The 21618-nt window shown below is 33.4% G+C and overlaps 1 protein-coding gene across 1 annotated transcript; it reads left to right on the top strand.

Annotated features, from left to right (window-relative positions):
- Nucleotides 1–13412: 13412 nt before the first annotated feature.
- LOC114332801 (zinc finger MYM-type protein 5-like) lies at nucleotides 13413–15555 on the top strand. The gene is made up of 3 exons (XM_050662322.1): nucleotides 13413–13631; nucleotides 13714–14029; nucleotides 14145–15555. Exons 2-3 carry the CDS (start codon nucleotides 13720–13722, stop codon nucleotides 14474–14476), a joined length of 642 nt encoding a protein of 213 aa, XP_050518279.1. The 5' UTR covers nucleotides 13413–13631; nucleotides 13714–13719; the 3' UTR covers nucleotides 14477–15555.
- Nucleotides 15556–21618: the final 6063 nt, after the last annotated feature.

Below are 21618 nucleotides of genomic sequence, written 5' to 3'. Positions count from 1 at the left end.
AGTTCGAACTAGACCTATACAATATACAAGCTAGTACTGGATTCCATAATTCTGCTTTGAATGTCATAAATCATAAGTACCATAAGTATAGGTAAAAATATGATAAGTAGGTATCATAATATAAGTACCATAAGTATCAAAAGTATAATAATATAAATATAATAAATATTAAAAGTATCATAAGTATTATAAGTATTATAAGTATCATAAATATCATAAGTATCGTAAGTACCAAAAGTATCAAGTACAATCAGTTTAAAAGTAGCGTTTTCAGAAAAAAATTAAATAATCAAAATTATTAATAATTATTATTTCCATTTTATATTAGGTCTGGATCTCGCGTATGAAAAAAAAGTTGATTAATAACAAGCTGAAAATTTGTTAATAGCTTAAGGGTGTCTAGTCGGACAAACTTTGATATATAGGAACACGGGAACAAGAGAAGTTTTAATTGTGGAAAAGGTTAAAAATTTGGAACGGTCAGACCACGAAAACGTCACATGTATTTTATCCGATAGAACTTCCAATTGATTTGTTACCCTTTCATTAAACTCTCATGCAAAAATCAGGCTGCTATTTATCACCAAATGGGAATTATAATGAGTGGGACACGTAAAATATGTCAAATGACAGAAATTATGACAGGTGATAAATAGCAGTCTGATTTTTGCACGAGAGTTTAATGAAAGGGTAACAAATCAATTGGAAGTTCTGTCGGACAAAATACATGTGACGTTTTCGTGGTCTGACCGTCCCAAATTTTTAACCTGTTCCACAATTAAAACTTCCCCTGTTCCAATCTTCCCACATATCAAAGTTTGTCCGACTAGACACCCTTAAGCTATTAACAAATTTTCAGCTTGCTATTAATCAACTTTTTTTTTCATACGCGGGATCCAGGTCTATATGTTTTCATGTTTATTTTAATATTTTTGTTATCGAAAATGTATAATTTCAGTAAAACAAGCAATCAAATACAATGATTAACTATTTAGATGGGAAATAAGCCACAATTAAATTGAAAAAATAATTTTATTAAAGTTTCGACGCCCAAATCGGGTGTCGTTGTCAAAATACAAAATGCTACTAAAATAAACAAAAATGTTGTTGCTAAGTAAAAAAATTCTTCTAATAATTTATTTAATCTGACTCATTTATATTGGCAATTTAGACGTATATTATACATTTTAAAGTAGAATACTTTATCGCCAATATTTATGAGTTACGTTCCTGGGACGAGTTTACTAAAAGATAGTTCATTCGATTACATGAAATCAATCCCTACTCAAGAATTTCCGTCACAAAAAAATCAAAGTATGTGATCTGTCTTTAAAAAGACAACCAAATTCAACGATGACAGTAAAATTCTCGCGTTAGGGATTCCAAAATAAATCACGAGGGAAAACCAGGAAAAACTTTGTGGTACTATCCCGACATCGTAACTATTTGGTCTTACATTTAATTTACTTTCAAAAACTAATAACAAATTCTGAATTTAATGTGTTTAAATTATAAATAATATTAATGACATATAGATATACAATAAGTAAAACTAAAATATAAAATATGTACTAACTCGATATGTTATTAACTTACTAATCGTGGCATTTTCTTTCTATTGACTTCCTCTTTCAGTATGGGTAACCACATCCTACTGCATGCTACCGAGGAATTTGCCACACAATTGGTTTCATTTAGCATAATTAGAGCCGCTTCTTAGATTTTTTTTACTATCTGATCCTTTCAGGACTATACTTGAATCTCTCCTCTGAACTCTATGTTCATTATCCCATGCGTGTTGATATATTTGAGATCTATCAAATTCTCTATTTTTAATATAAGGCTGATGTTCACTTATTCTAACGTTTAATGGTCTTGATGTTTCACCTAAATAAAAATGTTCGCATTCACAAGGTATTTTATAAAAAAAAAACTATCTTTTAGTAAAGTCGTCCCAGGAACGCAACTCATAAAAATATTGGCTATATCATTTTAAAGTCTTCTACTTTAAAATGTATAATAGGTATACGTCTGAATTGCCAATATAAATGAGTCAGATTAAATAAATTATTAGAAGAATTTTTTTACTTAGCAACAACATTTTTGTTTATTTTAGTAGTATTTTGTATTTTGACAACGACACCCGATTCAGGCGTGGAATCGTTAATTAAATTATTTTTTCAATATTGTGACTTATTTTCCATTTAAATAATTAATCACGAAAATGCCACAAGGAAATAGCTCCAGAACAACATCAAATTAAATAGTATATTATGCAACGAGCATTTAATGATGGTCATTATGAAGCGAGTATGAGGGATGTGAAATGAACCGCGTAGCGGCGAGTTTGGTATAGAGTACGAGCTTCATATATGATAATTAAATGCAAGTTGTATACATGCTTTTTTCTGTCCATTCATTCTGTTCACAACAAAAATGTATTTTTTCAGATTTATTAATTTTGTAACGCAAACAAATTAAATAGTTTGTCAGTTTATTTACATATTGAGAAGTGTCAAAGCGTATGTATTTGACTCGCCATTGGTTACTGCGCGTGTGCCACCTTCATCGCGAATGCCATATCGCGATTCTATCGGTTAAAAATCTGTATCGCAATGAAAATCTGTATCTGTATCGTAATGAAAATCTATATCGTATTGGAAATCTGTATCATAATGAAGTTCATTATGATACAGGTGGTGAAATCATAATTGATATATTATAGTATGAGAATAGAAAAAAATTAATGTATCCTTAATAGGACTGGACCACATATACCAAAAAAAGAGTTTATTAATAGCAAGCTGTAAATTTGTTTTTCTATTCTCATACAGTGTTCAGTAAAGGCTTCTGATTTTTCTTTGTCATTTCTTGCCCATTTATTTCCGCTTCTAATTGGAGGATTAAACTGTTGAGGTTGTTTAAGCTTTTTTGTAGCCCTCCATAGTGCGTAGTCTGAGACTTCCGTTGGGGTTAGAGATTCTAAATAATTCTTAATGTTTTCATTTTTACTGTTCGATAATGTCTGTTTTAATTCTGTGGTAGCTCTGTTATATTTTCTTCTATTTTCTAGTGTTTTGTTTTTCATCCATTGTTTTCTCAGTTTTCTCTTAATATTTATTTTCTCTTTAATTGATTGGGGTAGTTCGTTTGCTTCTCCTTCTCGGTATATTATTGGAGATGCTTTCCATGCTGCTTGTTGAATTTTTGTCGTTAGGTCTTCTGTCGCGACGTCTATATCATTTTCTGTTTTAAGTGGTATATTTAGTGACATTAGGTTATCCAAATTGTTTCTGTATTCATCCCAATTGTTTTTTTTTTATTATATAATATAGGGGGCATTTCTTTTTTTAAGATCTTTGAATGTATTGTGATTATTATCGGGGAGTGATCGGAGGACAGGTCATCAGATGTGGTCACCTTGCATTTTTTAATATCTAGGCCTTTGATGGTTGCGAAGTCTAACAAGTCTGGAAGTTTGTTGGTGTCTGATGGCCAGTAAGTAGGTTCATTAGTAGATAGGTATTTCAGGTTATTTGCATTCATTGCCTTTAATAGTTCTCGGCCTTTAGTGGTTGTTATACGTGATCCCCAAACGGTATTTTTGGCATTGTAATCTCGGCCGGCTAGAAATTTATTGCCCAATGTCTTGAAGTATTCTTCGTATTGTTCTTGTTTATTGTTGTGTTTCGGCGGGCAGTAAATTGCAGATATGGTTAGTGGACTGGAGTCATTTGTTATAGTTACGCTCGTGGCTTGTATGTGTTCTTTAGAAAATTTTTCTCTCTCAGAATGTTAAATATTATCCCGTATAATTACTGCGGTTCCTCCATGTGCCTTCTCGCTCGAATGTTTCGTGGTGTACACTTTGTATTTTGGTATACGGAAGTGGTGTTTTTCTGTACAGTGAGCTTCAGATATAAGCAGCATGCCAAGGTTTTCATTATTTATATATGACTTTACTTCATCAATATGTTGTTGAAGGCCATTAGCATTCCAGACTCCTATTTTAAACTTATATTGCGCTGCCATTATGCAATTTTATTAATGACTGTGGTTAGTAGATTAAGTATGGTTCCTATTTGTTCGGTAAGTATTCCTATCATATTTTCTAATTTGCTGAGATAGTTTTGATTAGCTGTATGCGGGGACACTACTTGTGTACTTTGTGGGAGCGGGTTTGGATTTGAAGGCATTGTGATGGGGTTGTTGCTTATATTACATTGGTTGGTAGCTTGCGCGAAGTTCACTCCTTGTCTTATTCTGGAGTCGGCTCCTGTCTGCTGTTCTATGTTTTTTTGCCTAAGTGTGGGGTACAGTTGTTGTTGCAGTTGTTTATGCACTTCGCATCCTCTATAGTTAGCTGGATGGTTTCCCTTGCAGTTTATGCATTTTACGTTTTCATCTCTTACTTTTCTTGAGCATTCCTTCGTTAGGTGTGGTCCAGAGCATTTAACGCAATGTGCAATTTTTCTGCAGTAATTTTTTGTATGGCCATATCCCTGGCATCTTGCGCATTGCGGGATTTCTCTTTTTGTGTAAGGAGCTTCAATTTGTACTCTATAAGATACTCGCCGCTATGCGGCTCGTTTCGTAACACTCACACTCGCTTCATAATGACCATCATTAAATGCTCGTTGCATAACATACTATAATAACTTAACGATGTCTAGTCGGACAAACTTTGATGTATGGGAACACTGGAACAGGGGAAGTTTTAATTGTGAAAGAGGATACTGGTTTCGAACGTCAGACTACGAAAACGTCCCTTGTATTTTGTTGGAGAGAATTTCCAATTGATTTATTACCCTTTCCTGTCATACAAAAATCAAACTGCTATTTACCACCAATAAAATTCTTGTCACTTGACATATTCTACGTGTGGGACTTAAAATGCTCAACATATTGGTCGGACAACCATTTTTTTTTCTTATATAAAGTTTGCTATCGAATGAACTTAAAAGCAACCTGCTTGTTTTCAGAATCATAAACTTGTCAGGATGACACATTCCACAATTAAAATCACGTTCCACAATTAAAACTTCCCCTGTTCCAGTGTTCCCGTACATCAAAGTTTGTCTGACTAGACACCGTTAAGCTATTGACAAATTTTCAGCTTGCTAATAATAAACTTTTTTTGCTACGCGGGATCCAGGGCAATAATCGAATGTTATTAGCACAGATTTTTGGAGCTTAACAGACAATTTGCTGTCAATATGATAAAAACAGTTTATTAAAACGGTAGTATGTATAGGATTTACAACCATTTTTTTCCTCGTCATACTGTCAGCATTATGTCAAATATGTCGATACTAGAATGCAATATTCCGTAATAAACCGTTGATGTGTTAATCTGTACATGGATGACACATTAATTGAAATTTCGAATCAGTGAAATAACCCGATTAAAATTTATAAGAGCTTTTATTTTCTTTTGTGATTGGATACAATATTTTAAGTAGTCACGGCATCAATAATCGATTCATATTTTAGATGGCAGGCATAAAAACATGACTGAAAAGTTTTATTGGCCTTATAAAATTCTCAAGTTCTCATAGCTCAAGTCTAGACTCTCTCAAGACAGAGTAAACCTATTTTTTTCATAAGTAAAGTAGTTGTAGTACAGTGGAACCTCGATAAGTTGGCCCCCGATAACCCGGAAGTCCGGCTAACCCGGACCGATATTCATTAGACAAACATTTCAACAATAAAAATGTATGTAATATAATATTTGAGAGATAATGTGTATTTGTGTAATTTGAACTATACGATAGTAAAAATGGCTTATGGCACACGGCGGCAGACCGACGTTCATTGGCTCGGATTATCGGAAACAACAGACACCTGTATCTATATTCCTTTATTTATTTCAAACTGTCTTAGCATTGTTTAAAAAAGACTAAAGACTATTTAAAAAATTATTTTTTAAACACTATTCTTAAATAACATAACATAGTTCCGATTGTGACCATAGTGTGTGTAGTACCGAGTTTTTTACCAAGAAATGAACAATATTCTATACTCTATACAACTATATACGTAATTTAGATGTGTACTGTGCATTTGTATATTTCATGTTATTTGAATTATAACGGAGTTTATCTGTAAGTATACCGTATTTTATTGATTTTTACCATATTTTCCGGCTAACCCGGATGTTGGATAACCCGGATCGGCCGCGGTCCCAATTAATCCGAGTTATTAAGGTTCCACTGTATTTATTGTTTTTTTTTAAGCACTCTTAGTATAGTACAGGAAAAGAAAAGTCCCTGTCCAATGGCTTGTATCTACCTTTATCCCTTTGCCAAAAAAGAACAACGCAACAAAGTGTCAAAGTGTCAAGACCGCCAACTGATAAGTCTGATGAGCCTTCACTACAGAATCTCCACAAAATGCGATAAGGTTATTGGTTGCTCACAATTTGGATTTTGAAAAGGCCTGGGTACCAGGGAAGCACTAAAGGCCTGGGTACCAGGGAAAAGATGTAATAATGTGCTTTATAAATTATGAAAAAGCCTTCGATCGAGTATAATATCATAAACTCGTACATATACTAAAACTCGACATAGGTCAAAAAGACATTCGTTGCATAGAAGCTCTTTACTGGAATCAAACAGCTGTCGTCAAGGTGGATAATGAAACAACGCAAGCTCAAAAAATTCTCAGAGGTGTAAGACAGGGATGCATTCTCTCCCCACTACTGTTCAATTTATATTCAGAAAGTATCTTCCAGGAAGTTTTTGAGGAATGCGAAAGCGGCATCAAAGTAAATGGTACCTGGGTCAATAATATACGATATGCGGATGACTCGGTCTTAATAGCATACAATATAGAAGACCTCCAAAACCTTCTTAATAAAATTGGAGAGCATAACGAGAACATGGGACTTAGCATCAACATAAAAAAGACGAAGTTCCTCGAAGACGAGGAATCTTCATAAGAGGATCAACATAAAGAAGACGAAGTTATAATCAGCCGTCAATTATGTCAACATCAAAATGCAAGACTAGAATATAACAACCAAGATGTAGAGCGTGTAAGAAAGTTTAAGTACCTGGGAACCTGGCTATGTGAAGACTGGATGTCGAATATGGAAATTAAATGTCGGATGTAAAGGGCCAGAAGTGCATTCAGGAAATTCAAAAACATCTTTACGAACTCTGACTTTGACCTAAACCTAAGACTAAGATTCACAAAATGCTATATATCGTCGGTGCTCTTATATGGCATGGAAGGATGGACTTTAAAAATAAACCCAATGAATAAGCTACAGGCATTTGAGATGTGGATCTATCGACGAATCCTTAAAGCTCGCTGGACCGCAAGAATAACAAATGAAGAAATCCTGAGAAGAATTGGTTCAGAACGACAACTGCTATGCACAATTAAACGGCATATTAAAAAGAGAAAAACGGCATACCTGGGGCACCTAATTAGAAATGAAAGATACCAGTTTCTGCAAACCTTAATTGAGAGAAAGATCGAAGGAAGAAGGGGAGTGGGCAGGAAGAAAATGTCATGGCTCCGCAATGTCAAACAATGGACAGGACTAAAAAACATAGGAGACCTAATACATACTGCAAGGGATAAAAAAAGATGGTCAAACGTGATTGCGAACATCCATTAGTGGATTGCATAAGAAGAAGAAGAAAAAGACCAAAGTAGCTCATTTTTCTTTTCTTCATAATGTTAAGTATTTCTATTTTTTCCTCTTTGAGGCAAATGCCAAGTTTCCCTCGCAAGCCAGGCCGTGCACGGTAGCCTCGCGAATTGGATACGTGACTTTACGTTTGAGATGTAAGTAGTTCCTCGCGAAATTAATGGAAAGTGTAAGATCGAGTTGCAGAGTTGCAACATATTATATCTAAACAAGTGATACCCATTAACAGGATTTATATTAGTATCCAAAAAATTAAAGTAATCCATATCGATTTAATTTTTAAAGTCTCAAACAAATATTATTTACATGTATTGTTTACATTACGTAAATGAGTGGCATTGGTTTTGCAATGTAGGCCACCCGTTTTGCAAACAACGAAGTCAACAATTATGTTACTATTAGTATTTTCACAGTCACATTCAGGTGTAGTCAATCATAACAAAACAATTACGATTTATTTATAGATACGGAGAAAGTAAAAGGAGAGATTATTTATTATTTAGACATCGATGTGGTTAGATCAGAGACGTTGTCCACCAAATAGTTACTGTTGTATTTAGTGTTCTAAATAAATATATTCTGGTAAAGAGTGTTTTGACAAATCGACCCCATCATCGGGGGTAAGCAACCCCAGGACCAAGATACCCATTAATCCAGCAGATACCGTAAGGACATATATAGCTCATGAGCTAATGTGTTATTTCCACAAAGATCATTTAATAATTTTTCCACCTACCTCTACCGAAAGTATACTTTTCCGGACCTGATTGTAGGGAGCAAAGTTGTACTTTTCCTCCATAGGGAGGAAAATATTTTTCCTCCCTAGGGAGGAAAAGTAAAAGTGACGTCATGGTATTTCATTCATGAAATATAACTTATTGACGCCCTGTACAATATCTATTTTCTATTACGTAAGTATCTATACATTTTAAGGTTTATTTTTGGTCATTTTCTGTATTTGCAGAATGGTAAAAACAGTAAATTTTTATTTTGAATTAACAATGTTTATATTAATAATTTGACTTACATTTGACAGTTGACAGTTATATTGTACCTACTTGCAGTGGCGGCCGGTCGGGGTCGGCAGGGTCGGCAGTGCCGACCCACACATTTATAGATATAGATTTTTTTAATATTTGTGTCTGTGAAGTAAAAAAAATCTGTCAGATAATACAGACTAAATTTTTTTTATGGTTTTTAAAAGGATTTGATCAATCCAAGCGTTAAGTGATCCCTGCGCATAACAGACTTCTCAAAAAATGAATGATCCGAGCCATTCATCTGACTTTTCGGCTAGCCGAGCCCAACTCATTCGTAGCTTGATGATTTACACGTAACACTCAACTAAATAACAAGTCGATGAGCAAGCGAACATGCATTCTCTCCGTAGGCATTTAAGCGGCAGGTACGGCACATCACCGTTCTGCCGGTCGGTGTTTCATTTGGAGGCATCGCATCGGCAGAAATTGTCAAAAATAATCACGTCGTTTAGTTGATATTGTAATTTTTTAAGTTGTCAGTGGGCATGATGGATCGAAGCATTTGTTAAAAATCAAAGTAATTATAGAGAATTTATAAAATTATTGTTTTAGAAATATTTACTTTCTGATTCGAAGTGTATTCGTAATACAGAATGAACTAAATAATTAAATAGTTACATTTTGGATAACGTTATTGAATCTGAGATTTAGAAAACCATTTGCTTTTCGCTGGAAGTAGATGAAATTTCTGATTATCATGTCATTCGCAATTATCATTTATTGTTGTTCGATACGCGTTACGTGGTAATATTTATGAGAGGTTTTTAGGTTTTAGAGACGTGAGTAAAAGCAATAAGGCAAAATATATTTTTGGTCATTTTGGAACTACTAAAATTTTTTATTTCATTAGTAGTTCCAAAATGACACAAAATCTAGGCATCGGATAAAAAAGTTTATTTGAAGAAAGTGTATTTATTTGTTCTTCTTAATGGCGGTACAGGCTCTTTTTTTTTAATATTGTATTTAAATACAGGGTAATTTCCACATATTAATATATTTTTCAAAGTGGACTCTGTACCGCCATTCTTTATTATATTACGAATACGTGTGCCAAATATCTCGAAAAAATATTCAAAATTACAGCCGCAATCTTGGAACGACGCGTTTTCGTTACCTGTTGATCGCTACTGTTTCACCTTAAGCGGTGTTTACTAACGGTATTTTTTTAAACTTAGGCGGTGTTTCAAAAAGTAGTTTTTTTTTCGTCTCCTGTAAAGTTGGTAAAAATTACTTATGCGGTGTTGTTAGCTAAGGGACGATATGTATGTATAATTATATGTAATAAGTACTGCAATCCATTACAACAAACTGTTCATCAATTTTCTTACTACCACCAATTTCTGCCTCAAATAAACGGGATTTATCTTGTCTCAAAAGAATCAACACGTACTGTGGAAACACCATGAAACAAGAGAAAACGTCAAGTACATCAAATAAAAAAAAACAAAGAACAACAAAATCTCCTATGATGACTTAAGGCTTTTAGTTTGATGGTATACCTATATGAGGAGACAAAAAAACCTTGCCGACCCTGTCTCTAAGGCCACGAGCCGCCACTGCCTACTTGTTAGTTTTAGTTTTAAGAAATTTTGTTGGTTAGTTACATAAATAAATTAAGTAAAAATGAAAAATGACTTGTTATTAATTTGAGGAAGGTGGAAAAACCATATGTATAACATGGGAGTAAAGTGCCTTTTCCTCCCTTGAATTATTACTGCCCTCCGCTACGCGTCGGGCAGTAAACTTCATTCGCTACACAATCTTCAAACTCTACAAAAAGCTATTACACACGTGGGGTGTGATTACAAGATCGCAATACAGACTTAATTCATTAGTTCACCACTTAAACGTTAATAGTAGAAAGCAGACTACAGACATAATGCATAAATAAATAAAAAATATGTTAGACAAAAACTTTGAATCAACTATTACAATAAAAAGTAGTAAAAAATACTCAATACCTACATTTGTTTATTTCTCAGATAAGTACAGATTTCATGTATAAAAACCATTGTAGTTATTGCAAAATGTAACTACATTATGGATACAAAAAAATACCGGTCAGGTAAATTAGAAAACTTCTGAGTTAATACAACATAAGTTAATAATGAATTCATCAAAAACTTAAAACAACAACGTAATAATCAACCATCCGCACAATCGCATGTTACAAAAGTTGTTGTGAAGCGCAGGTTGCAGTGTATTATTGGTTGCATAATTAATACAAATGAAATTACAAATAGACTGAAGAATTATATTTTTTTAAATAAATATGTAGGTATTTCGAAATTGTTTCTTGAAGTTTTATTAAATATATTATTCCTCCTCCTCCTAAGTGCTTTCTGTATTGAGGTTGGCGATCAATATGGCAAATTTCTCTCTGTTCTGGGCTTCATGAATTAGGTCATTCCTTGTTGTGTGAGTCCAATCTTTGATGTTTTGGAGCCAGGATTTTTTTCTTCCCATACCCCTTTTACCTTCGATTTTGTCTTCTAATATTACCTGGAACTGCTCAAATTCCCTATGGCGCATTACGTGTCCTAGATATGCAATCTTTCTAATTTTGATTGTATTGACCAGATGAGGACGTGTGTTCATTATTTACAGTACTTCTTCATTCGTAGTTCTGGTGATCCAGCTTATTCTTAGCATTCAGAGGTACATTCACATTTCGAATGAATTCAGTTTGTTGACGTCATACTGTTTTAATGTCCAGGTCTCACAGCCATGTAGTAATAGAGACCACACAATATAACACTTTAGTGTTCTCAATATTATTGTGGCTGATAGCTTGGGGTTACAGAGCATTTTACGCATTGTTCATGAAACAAGACCTTGCTATTTCAGTGCGTCCTCTAATTTCTTTCGAGTGATCTAGCTGAGCATTTAGCTTTCTGCCCAGATATATGAAGCTTTGCCAACTCTGGAGAGTGATACCATTTACTTGTCTGTTGGGTGTAATTTGTTCATGGGGGTTCTTGTGAATAACCATGATTTTGGTTATCCAAACCCAGCCTGTGACTTTGTTCTGATATGTTTATCAATATTTTTCGTTGGTCTTCTGTTTCCGCTAATACTACGGTGTCATTGGCATATCTTACATTGTTAATAATGATTCCATTGATTCTGGCACCTTTAGGACGATCTTCACCTTCAGACGATAAAATATTAAACGGCGATAATAGAGTTAAAATAGGTACACAGACTTGTATGTGTAGAAATAACAGTTGCAATCCAATCGTATATTATCCATGTAAGAAGGATCGCAACAAAAATGTCTTTATGCTTAAATAAGTTCAGCATATAAAACTTAGCTACCCTACCTGATTAGGCATCTAAACATGCCTATGAGTTGAAGCAACGCAAACCATGAAGATGCTCACAGACATTAAGTCTGCAAAACAATATTTCGAAATCAAAGTAACTAGATATTATAACCAAGTATGAATTGACATAAAACTTAATAGTACAAATTAAAATAGGTGTCCTCACGGTTTATACTGATGGGTCAAAATCTTAAAGGGAAATAAGAATAGGGACTATTGGCCCTAATACTGCAATTAGTATTGCAGTGAACAGTGTAGTGAAGATGACGTTAGAGAGGTCGTCAAAAGCTCGGCCTTGTGAAGCACGACGCGGTTCAACCCAGAATCCTGGTGTGTTTAATTTTAATATTAATTGTTGTAATAATATTGATTTCAATTTTAGACTTACATCATTTAATTTTCAAGATTGGAGAAACTGGACTGGAGAAACAAATACCTCACAATGGAAACGAAAACCAGGATATATAAACCAACAATAAGACCGATAATGGCGTATACAACGGAAACAAGAGAAGATACGGCGAAAACACAAAGACTGCTGGAAACAGCAGAAATGACAGTCTAAGGGTGCGTTCACTACGGAGACCAAAGGAAGGTATCCTAGCCTAGAGCATGGTATCGTACTCTTCATATTCGTTAATTCTCGCATTTAAGATAAATCATTTATTTTACAAAGCGATCGATAATATAGTTTCGATCGCCAGGTAAAATAAATACATTATTTTAAATGCGAGAATTCACGAATATGAAGAGTACGATACCATTTTCTAGGCTAGGATACCATCCTTTGGTCTCTGTAGTGAACGCACCCTTACGAAAAATAACAAACCAAACTCTAAGAGACAGAGTAAGAAGTGAGGAAATACGAGCGAGATGTGGTATAGAATAAATAAACATTTGGACCAAAAGAAGAAAAATAGAATGGAATCAACACATAGAAAGAACAACAGAAAATAGAATAGTACGAATCGCAAGAGACAAGTCGCCAAATGGAAGAAGGTCATTGGGACACAGCGCCGGTTTAACCAGGGGTCTTTTGGGTGCTGTAGCACCGGGCGGTTGAAGGTTCTAGGGCGGTACGCGCGAAGCGCGTGCTGTTCCGAAATTATATAATTATGGTAAAATAAAATTTGCATACAAATCCACATGATATATTAATAAAAATTTTTCTGTTTTATCATTAACTTGAAAACTTAACAATAATTTATAAATAAATTATTATTATTAACGTCGACGTACCTATATGGTTTATGCACTGTTTTCAGTTTATGTTATCTAAATGTCAGATAACGTACAAACATGCTGCGCAGTAAAATTATATCATTCTACAGCGTTTAAGAACAATGTGCAAACACCGCAAAATACACGTTTGGGTTGGCAGACGGCCTGACGGGCGCCGGCCGGCGCACGGCGCCGAAATAATAAAACAGAAACTGCTTACTACTTGAACATTTGAACCAGAAAATAATAAGGCGTAGGTCGCTAGAGTTGATTAGTAAAATCAACTTGATTAGTAAAATTTGTTCTATCCTATTAATACAGACCAGGCAGTTGTATAAATACGAGTAGAAATAGAAATACCTACAAACGTACAACTAAACTAAGGTAAGATGTTTGACTTACATTTGAAACTGTATAGGTAATTATAATTTGTAAATTAAATATTAATATAATCAATATTCAATAGAAAAATATGGAAGGGCGGAAACAACCTGGATCTTTCTGGCGTAAAAGGAAACAAGAAAAGCAAGAAAGACAAAATAAAATTTTGAAAGGTATACCCAAAATGACAGCATTTTTTATACCTGATGGAAATCAAGAAGACGACACTACAAATATTTGCCAACCCGGTAGTAGTTCTAGTGCTACTAGTGATAAATATATTCATATTCAACCACATGAACTTATTTTGGAGACTTCAGAATTAGTGCCAGAGCCAGAGCACTTAGTATCACCTGTTTCAAAAGTATTAGAATATGAAGAAGCAACCACCAGTAACTCGGGTAAGGCATATTTAAATTTTTTTAACGAGGCTAAAATGCAAAAAGATAACGATGCCTTTACAAATGGTAAATAAAACAGGACAATGACAAATAATTTTTTTTTATTTCTTTTCAGATCCAAAACAGGATTTACTTAATTTTAAAGATCCGGCACTTTGGCAAGATTCCCATAATTATGCAGAAATGATTCTAGAAAAATGGGTCGAACAGAATCTTACAGATATGGTCTTTTCAATGTCAAAAAGAAATTTCGGGGAACAACACAGGTATGCCGGTAAGCAAATATTTTATAAAAGACTTGTTAATGGAGAAGTGGTTCGCCGCGATTGGGCAATTTACTCCGAGAGCACTGGCAATATATTTTGTCTTTATTGTGTATTATTTGGAAATAAAAAAACCAATTTAAAACAGGATTTTCATTATGGAATAAAAGTAAGGAAAGATTAGACGAACATGAAAGATCTAATGATCATATAGATAATCTGAAAATGTATATGACTCGCTTATTAAAGCAAGGAAGAGTTGATGTAGAACTCGAAAAGGAAATTAGCACTGCGAAAGAATATTGGGTGAAAGTACTAGAAAGAATCATAAGTGTAATAAAGTTTCTGGCTACCAGGGAATTGGCATTTAGAGGTACTCATGAAAGAATTGGCGAAAAACGGAATGGAAACTACTTAGGTTTACTGGAACTATTGTCAGAATATGATCCATTTTTGAAAGATCATATTAATAAACGAGCAAATTTAGGTAAGGGCAAAACGTCATATCTATCAAAAGATATATGTAACGAATTACTGAATATTTTATCCAATCGAGTCATTGATGAAATTGTTAGACAAATTAAGGCAAACAAATACTATTCTATAAGTGTAGATTCAACACCTGACATAACACACCATGACCAACTTCAGTGATTTTGAGATATTGTGACAATAAAGGGAATCCCGTGGAAAGATTCGTGGGATTTTATAAAAACACTGGGCATAGCTCACAACAACTTGAGGAAACAGTTATTGGGATGTTAGAGTCTTTGAAATTAGATATTAAGAACTGTAGAGGCCAGTCTTACGACAATGCCAGTAATATGAGTGGAAAGTATTCTGGTTTGCAAGCACGTATTAAAGCTTACAATGATTTAGCTCTCTTTGTGCCGTGTGCTGCTCACTCTTTAAATTTGGTTGTCCAAAATGCAGCAGATTGTTGTTTGGAAGCAACATCTTTTTTCATGTTGGTACAAGCTATCTACAATTTTTTCTCCGTGTCTACACATAGGTGGGAGTTATTGTCTCGTGCACTAAAGGATTCGGCTGAGTCGGGCCAGACACTGTTACCTAAGAGAGTGCTAAGTTACCTAAGCAGCTTCTCTATCGGAAAAACTTAATTTGTTGGAAAACGGAATAATTTTATCATTTTGGCTTGACGTTTTACAAAGGGTTAATGAAGTGAATAAATCAGTACAAAAGGAAAATATGGATTTAAGCACAACCGCTCATCTGTTATCATCTTTAGCAGATTACTTTGATTTCTTACGTGATCATTTTGATCACTACGAGGCCTTAGGAATGTTGTTAACAGGGAACGAAAATTATGCTGAGAAAAGGATTATCAAAAAAAAAATTGCAATTAGGAGAAATGAATTCGGAGACAAGCTTAAGCCAAAAAGAAAAAATGCGAACACAATGTTATGTTTGTATAATAGACAATCTTAAGTCGGAGATTATTCGCCGATCTGATAGTTATAAATCTTGTTCAAGAGCATTTGAATTTTTGTTTAAACTAAAAGCTACGGAAGATGAAGATATTTTCAGATCGGCAACCGAATTACAACAAAACTAAAAGGAGGATTTGGATGAGTATTTTTCCCAAGAATGTGTTCATTTAAATCATTTGTTAACGTCTCTTCCCCAATTAAATTAATAAATTAATATCTTCATTTCCAAACGTTAATATTTGCCTGCGTATTTTTTTCTCCATAATGGTCTCAAATGCAAGTGGCGAACGCTCTCTTTCGACACTAAAAAGGGTAAAGACCTACTTAAGAAATGCAATTTCCCAAGAAAATTTGAACTCCTTAGCAGTCTTATCAATTAACGAGGACCTGCTAAATGAATTAAATATAACTGATATAATCGAAAACTTCGCTTCAGTAAAATCAAGAAAACAAGCTTTTCAATAGTAAAGGTATTTGCTTACCTACCTGAAGTTACCTGTTTGAATGTTATTAAGTAAATTTTTATTTTACTTTGTGAAGTTCGCCCTTAATTTTTTCCTTGTACCTATATTGTTAGTTTTCATTTACGTTTGAAACCAAAAAAAGTTGTAATTGTTTTTTTTTTATTTTAATAAACTTGTATTCAAAATATGTTTTGTTGAATTGAAATAAAGTTAAGAAATATTTTTGAGCCTGGGCGCGGCATCCGTATCAGCACCGGGCGGCAGACTGTGTTAAACCGGCACTGTTGGGACAACCGAGTAATGATGGTCAGATAATGTCAATTGAGGCTAAAAACCGAAGTAAAACAGGCATTGAGCCTATTTACAAAGTAGGAAGGAGCAGAAAAATTTTCAAGATTAATTAGTAGAAACTATACTTATGTAATATTTTAGATTTAGCACCATACACTCAAAAAAAATTAGTTCGTAATATTGATTAACAGTGATTATTGAATAGTATTTCGTTGTAACAACAATGTAATTTTTTGTTTCAACGAACTTTGAGACATTGACGAATGTATTTGGTTATTGTCACAATGATTGAATAATAATTGTGAAAATAACTAGAGTACATTAATCAATAACACTCAATTTATTCAGCAAATAACTTAGTTTCGTATAATTAATAAATAATGTTTATTCTGGCAGCAACTCACTTTCTTGATTTCGTAGATGACAAGCAATTACATTGGTTTATCGTGACAACGTACAGATTTCATTAAAACAATGTACAAATATTGTTAATATAGAGTAATATATGATTATTGTGTAGATGTAAACTGATTGTTGTGACAACGAATGCATTAATCAATCTACTACTGCGTTTAATAACCACAATCAATGCGTCATGGTGACAATAAACGTAGTTGTTGAGACAATAAATGTTTTGCTTGACCATTTGAAATGTAACGGCTTTTCCTTATCATGATACCCTTAGCTTCTCTGTGTTACCATTGTTTAAAAAAGAATTCTTTGTTAAACAATGCTGTTACCTCTGCCGAAGTGCCGAAAAATAATTTCATTTCGATTCCAAGTGTAGTCCGTAGTAGAAGGAAGTTTTCGTGTGTCTATTATCGTGAAATTTCGGTAGAATTCTTTTTAAATTTTTTTCGAACGTAGAATAAAATATTACAGTATTATCGAGGGTCTGAAGTGCCTGAGGACTTCTATAATGATTATTTTAATAAGTCACAGGGGTGAAAAAGAAAAAAATTAGTATGATTTTTAATTTCAAATATACCATTCAAAAGAAACTTTTTGTTTATTTTAAGGGACTTTCAGCCATCGGTAATAATGTAATATTTTATTCTGCGTTTAAATTTTTCAAAAATACATATTAGTTTTCTCAGGATTCAAAAAAAATGAATGCGTTTAAAAAGAATTCGACCGAAATTTTGCACCTGCGCTCTCAAAAAGGAAAAAGTGTTATACATTTTTGGAATCACTATTTCAAACGCTTTTAAATGAGCTGTCATATAATGTAATTTTCTATTAAAAAAATCCAAATTATGCCTGTCACCTGAAGAAGGATCGTGCAAAGTTCGAAACATTGATGTTATAATATACTTTGATTATTTTAAAAATCGACCTGTTCGAGTGTTTTGCTTATGTGCTAAAAATAAATAAGTTAATACGGGGGTGGGGAGGTAACATTTATTATAATTAAAATCATGATATTACGATTTCTCATATGTATTATGAGAAATCACACAGTGTAAAGTGCATTAGGTTTAGGACAAAAAAGGGGGATTTAAAAAATTATTATTTCCGCAAATCGCCAGGAAATTTTGACATTCCTGTCAAAATTTCTTGAAGAAAAAGTCAGGACTTCCTTACTGTAAGGAAATGTCATTTCCTTACTGTAAGGAAATGATATTTCCGTACAGTTGTTAGTGTTCTACATACATAATTAAAATTCAACCTCAATACGTTTCCATAGTAACCCAAGTAATTTTATTAGGAATTTCAAAGCACCATTTATTTGGGAATAAAATTATCGCGTTTTTTTTAAATCAATCAATATCTGTCGAATTTTAAACGATTTGCGGAAAAATAGTATGTTTACCTCGTAGGAAAAGCCACATTCCTGGACTCTGTGTTGCTAAGTCTCGGCTTGCGCCTCGACTTAGCAATCTTCACAGTCGTCCAGGAATGTTAAGCTTTTCCTACCCGGTAAACAATGTACTATTAATCAATATCATACATTCACTAATGCATTCAGTAATTATTCATATAAAATACGTTCATAGTAGGAATGAACGAAACTGATTGTAAGAATGAATATAGGTCTGGATCCCGCGTATGAAAAAAAAGTTGATTAATAGCAAGCTGAAAATTTGTTAATAGCTTAAGGGTGTCTAGTCGGATAAACTTTAATATATGGGAATACTGGAACAGGGGCAGTTTTAATTGTGGAACAGGTTAAAAATTTGGAACGGTCAGACCACGAAAACGGCACATTTATTTTGTCCGACAGAATAGACTTAAACTCTCCGAACAGAGATTAAACTCTCATGCAAAAATCAGATTGCTATTTATCACCTGTCATAATTCCTGTCATTTGACATATTCGACATGTTCCACTCATTAAAACGCCCATTTGGTGATAAATAGCAGTCTGATTTTTGCATGAGAGGTTAATCTCTGTTCGGAGAGTTTAAGTCTATTCTGTCGGACAAAATAAATGTGCCGTTTTCGTGGTCTGACCGTTTCAAATTTTTAACCTCTTCCCCAATTAAAACTGCCCCTGTTCCAGTGTTCCCATATATCAAAGTTTATCCGACTAGACACCCTTAAGCTATTAACAAATTTTCAGCTTGCTATTAATCAACTTTTTCTTCATATGCGGGATCCAGACCTAATAGAATTTGCTTGTAAGAATAACCGTATTTATTGTGGGAATGAACGGAATTAATTGTAAGAATAAACGGATATAATTGTAGAAATAAACGAAATACGTTAGGAGAAATAACACTGTTATTGACACAACGAATAGTCTTCGTCGGTCGGTCGGTCAATTAACGACGTTGTTGTTTCAATGAATAGTGTTCGTTGACTCAATGAACAGAGTTCGTAATATCAATAAAGTGATATTATGGTATACATAATGAATGTTCATCCAATAAATAAACGTAATACATTGGCTCAACTAACGAAAATAATGAATTGATGAACATCGCTTTGTTGTTCCAATAAAATCAAGAATTGGACAAATTTTCAGTATTGCGTTTGTTGTCCGAATTAACATTTTTATTGATATTACGTACCTTTTTCGTTGAGTGTAACTGTAACATGTGACAGCTAAAATCCTCTACTTCACAATTAATATTGTTTTGAAAACTTGTCAGGACAACCTTTTATCCCATTAAGTCCCCAGTCGCAAATGTCATCCTCTCAAACCGTTTCACTTAAACATATTATACAATTGACCTCTCTAGAGCTTTTATTTATTTAAGTTCAAAAACAAGGACTTCCCGGTGGAAATTCAATAGAAAACAGCTGTCAGTAGGACATGTCCATGTCCAGGTGCTATTTTCACATGAAAATTGAAAGCAGTCACTTTTTATGATATAGTGAGACCTGGCGAAACTTAAAAGCAAAGTTATAATAGTCGAGGAAATGAAGCATTTTGGCTCGCAATTTTTTCGTCCAGCATGGATTTACTTGAAATTTTCACAGAAGGTAGGAAATAGTCCAAGGATCATTTTCTATATCATGCTGCTGTACGCTAAAACCTTGGGGGTAGTTGCCACCCCATCTCGGGGGTTGGAATTTTTTATTACATTTTAACCATGTAAATCGATGTAAAAAGTAATTTTAAGCAAAAAATGTTTTTTCCATTTTCTTCGTAAGACTAATATTTTTCGAGTTATTCGTGGTTGAAAGTAACAGTTTTTCGACGGAAAAATCGACTTTTTTAGAGGGTTTTTTGAGAATAACTCGAAAAATATGCATTTAACCAAAAAACTGTGGATATCAAGATTGTATGTTTTAGTAGTACAAACGAATCTGTTTTTCTATAATATTTGTGCGACCAATACAAACCGAGATACGGCATGTTAAAAGTTAGCTTTTTTCGTCAAATGCATAATTTGAAATAATCAAAGCCAAATAACGGGAAAACTTTGCATTTTTCCAGGAAAACTTACATAACGTTTTTGAAGCATAAAATAAGATCTTTCAAAAAAAAATAACAAAAAATTTCTAGCATGAGAATTGAGCAATTTATGATAAAAAAAATCGGTACCTGATTTTCTCTACGAAAAAAACAGTGAAAGCAACCCCCTAACTACCCTTGTAACTAAAAATTGGTCTTCTCCTTTCTTTAGTTCCTTTTATATTTATATTTTAAATACACCCAAGAAGTTTGACCTATTTAAAAGTATAATTTTAGAAAAATTTGAGTTTAAAGGAAAACAGATTTTTTGCAATTTTGCATTTTTTATCATTTTCTTCAAAATATCTCCGAAAATACTGGAGATACGAAAAAAATGATGGATTACTAAATTGTAGCTTTTTTGATAGTTAAAATTTTCCTATGCGTAGATTTTCATTATAGTGAACAGTTAGCGAGATATAGCTGTTTAAAATATTTATTTACGAGCAAACATCCCCTTATTCGAGCCCTTTAAACCCACTTCAATAAAAAATTAAGGGATATTACGGAATATAATTTGCACAGTCTTATTACTTTTCAAAAATCCTACAAAACTATTATTGAAAAAAACTTTTTATCGCCAAAAATGAAGGAGCTATGTTTATAAAACTAATTTTTTTTTCTAAAAATTCGAATAGTCCCCTTTTTTCAATGTACCTATACAATACCACAGAGCCGGTTCGTATACTGGATGACTAAAAAACTTTTTGTATGTGTATTTTTATATACAGAGTTGGGATAAAGTATGGAACCAAGCAAATATCTTTGAAAAGGAAAGAACAATATTTATGAAACTTTGCATGCAAGTACAGTGACGCAAAATGCATCTGATGCCATATTTTTTGATACTACTCCACTTCCGGTTTCACCGGAAATACCCTTAACTTATATTCTTTAAATGGGACACCCTGTATATTTTTGCAGATTTTAAAAGAACTTGTTATTTTTAATTCATACATACCAAGTTTGGAAGAAAAAACTGTTAAAACAAGAAATAAATCTCTTTACAGTTACAAAATAGGTTAATTTATTTACGTTAGACCAATGATATTAAAAATAAAAAAAAATAATTTTAAATGTTGAAAATGTTTGCTGTTCACCTACTGACAACGTGCAAGCCTATAAATAAATTCAATAATTATTCATCAATTATTATTCTTTGTCTCAAATCTTGCAAGCAGGTTGGTCACCTAACGTAAACACGTAATTTTAGATA

The sequence above is a fragment of the Diabrotica virgifera genome, chromosome 9, assembly GCF_917563875.1.
Source record: "Diabrotica virgifera virgifera chromosome 9, PGI_DIABVI_V3a".
NCBI classification, from domain to species: Eukaryota; Metazoa; Arthropoda; class Insecta; order Coleoptera; family Chrysomelidae; genus Diabrotica; species Diabrotica virgifera.
Note: the sequence above shows the minus strand (reverse complement) of the source record. Positions and strands in the feature narration are given on the sequence as shown.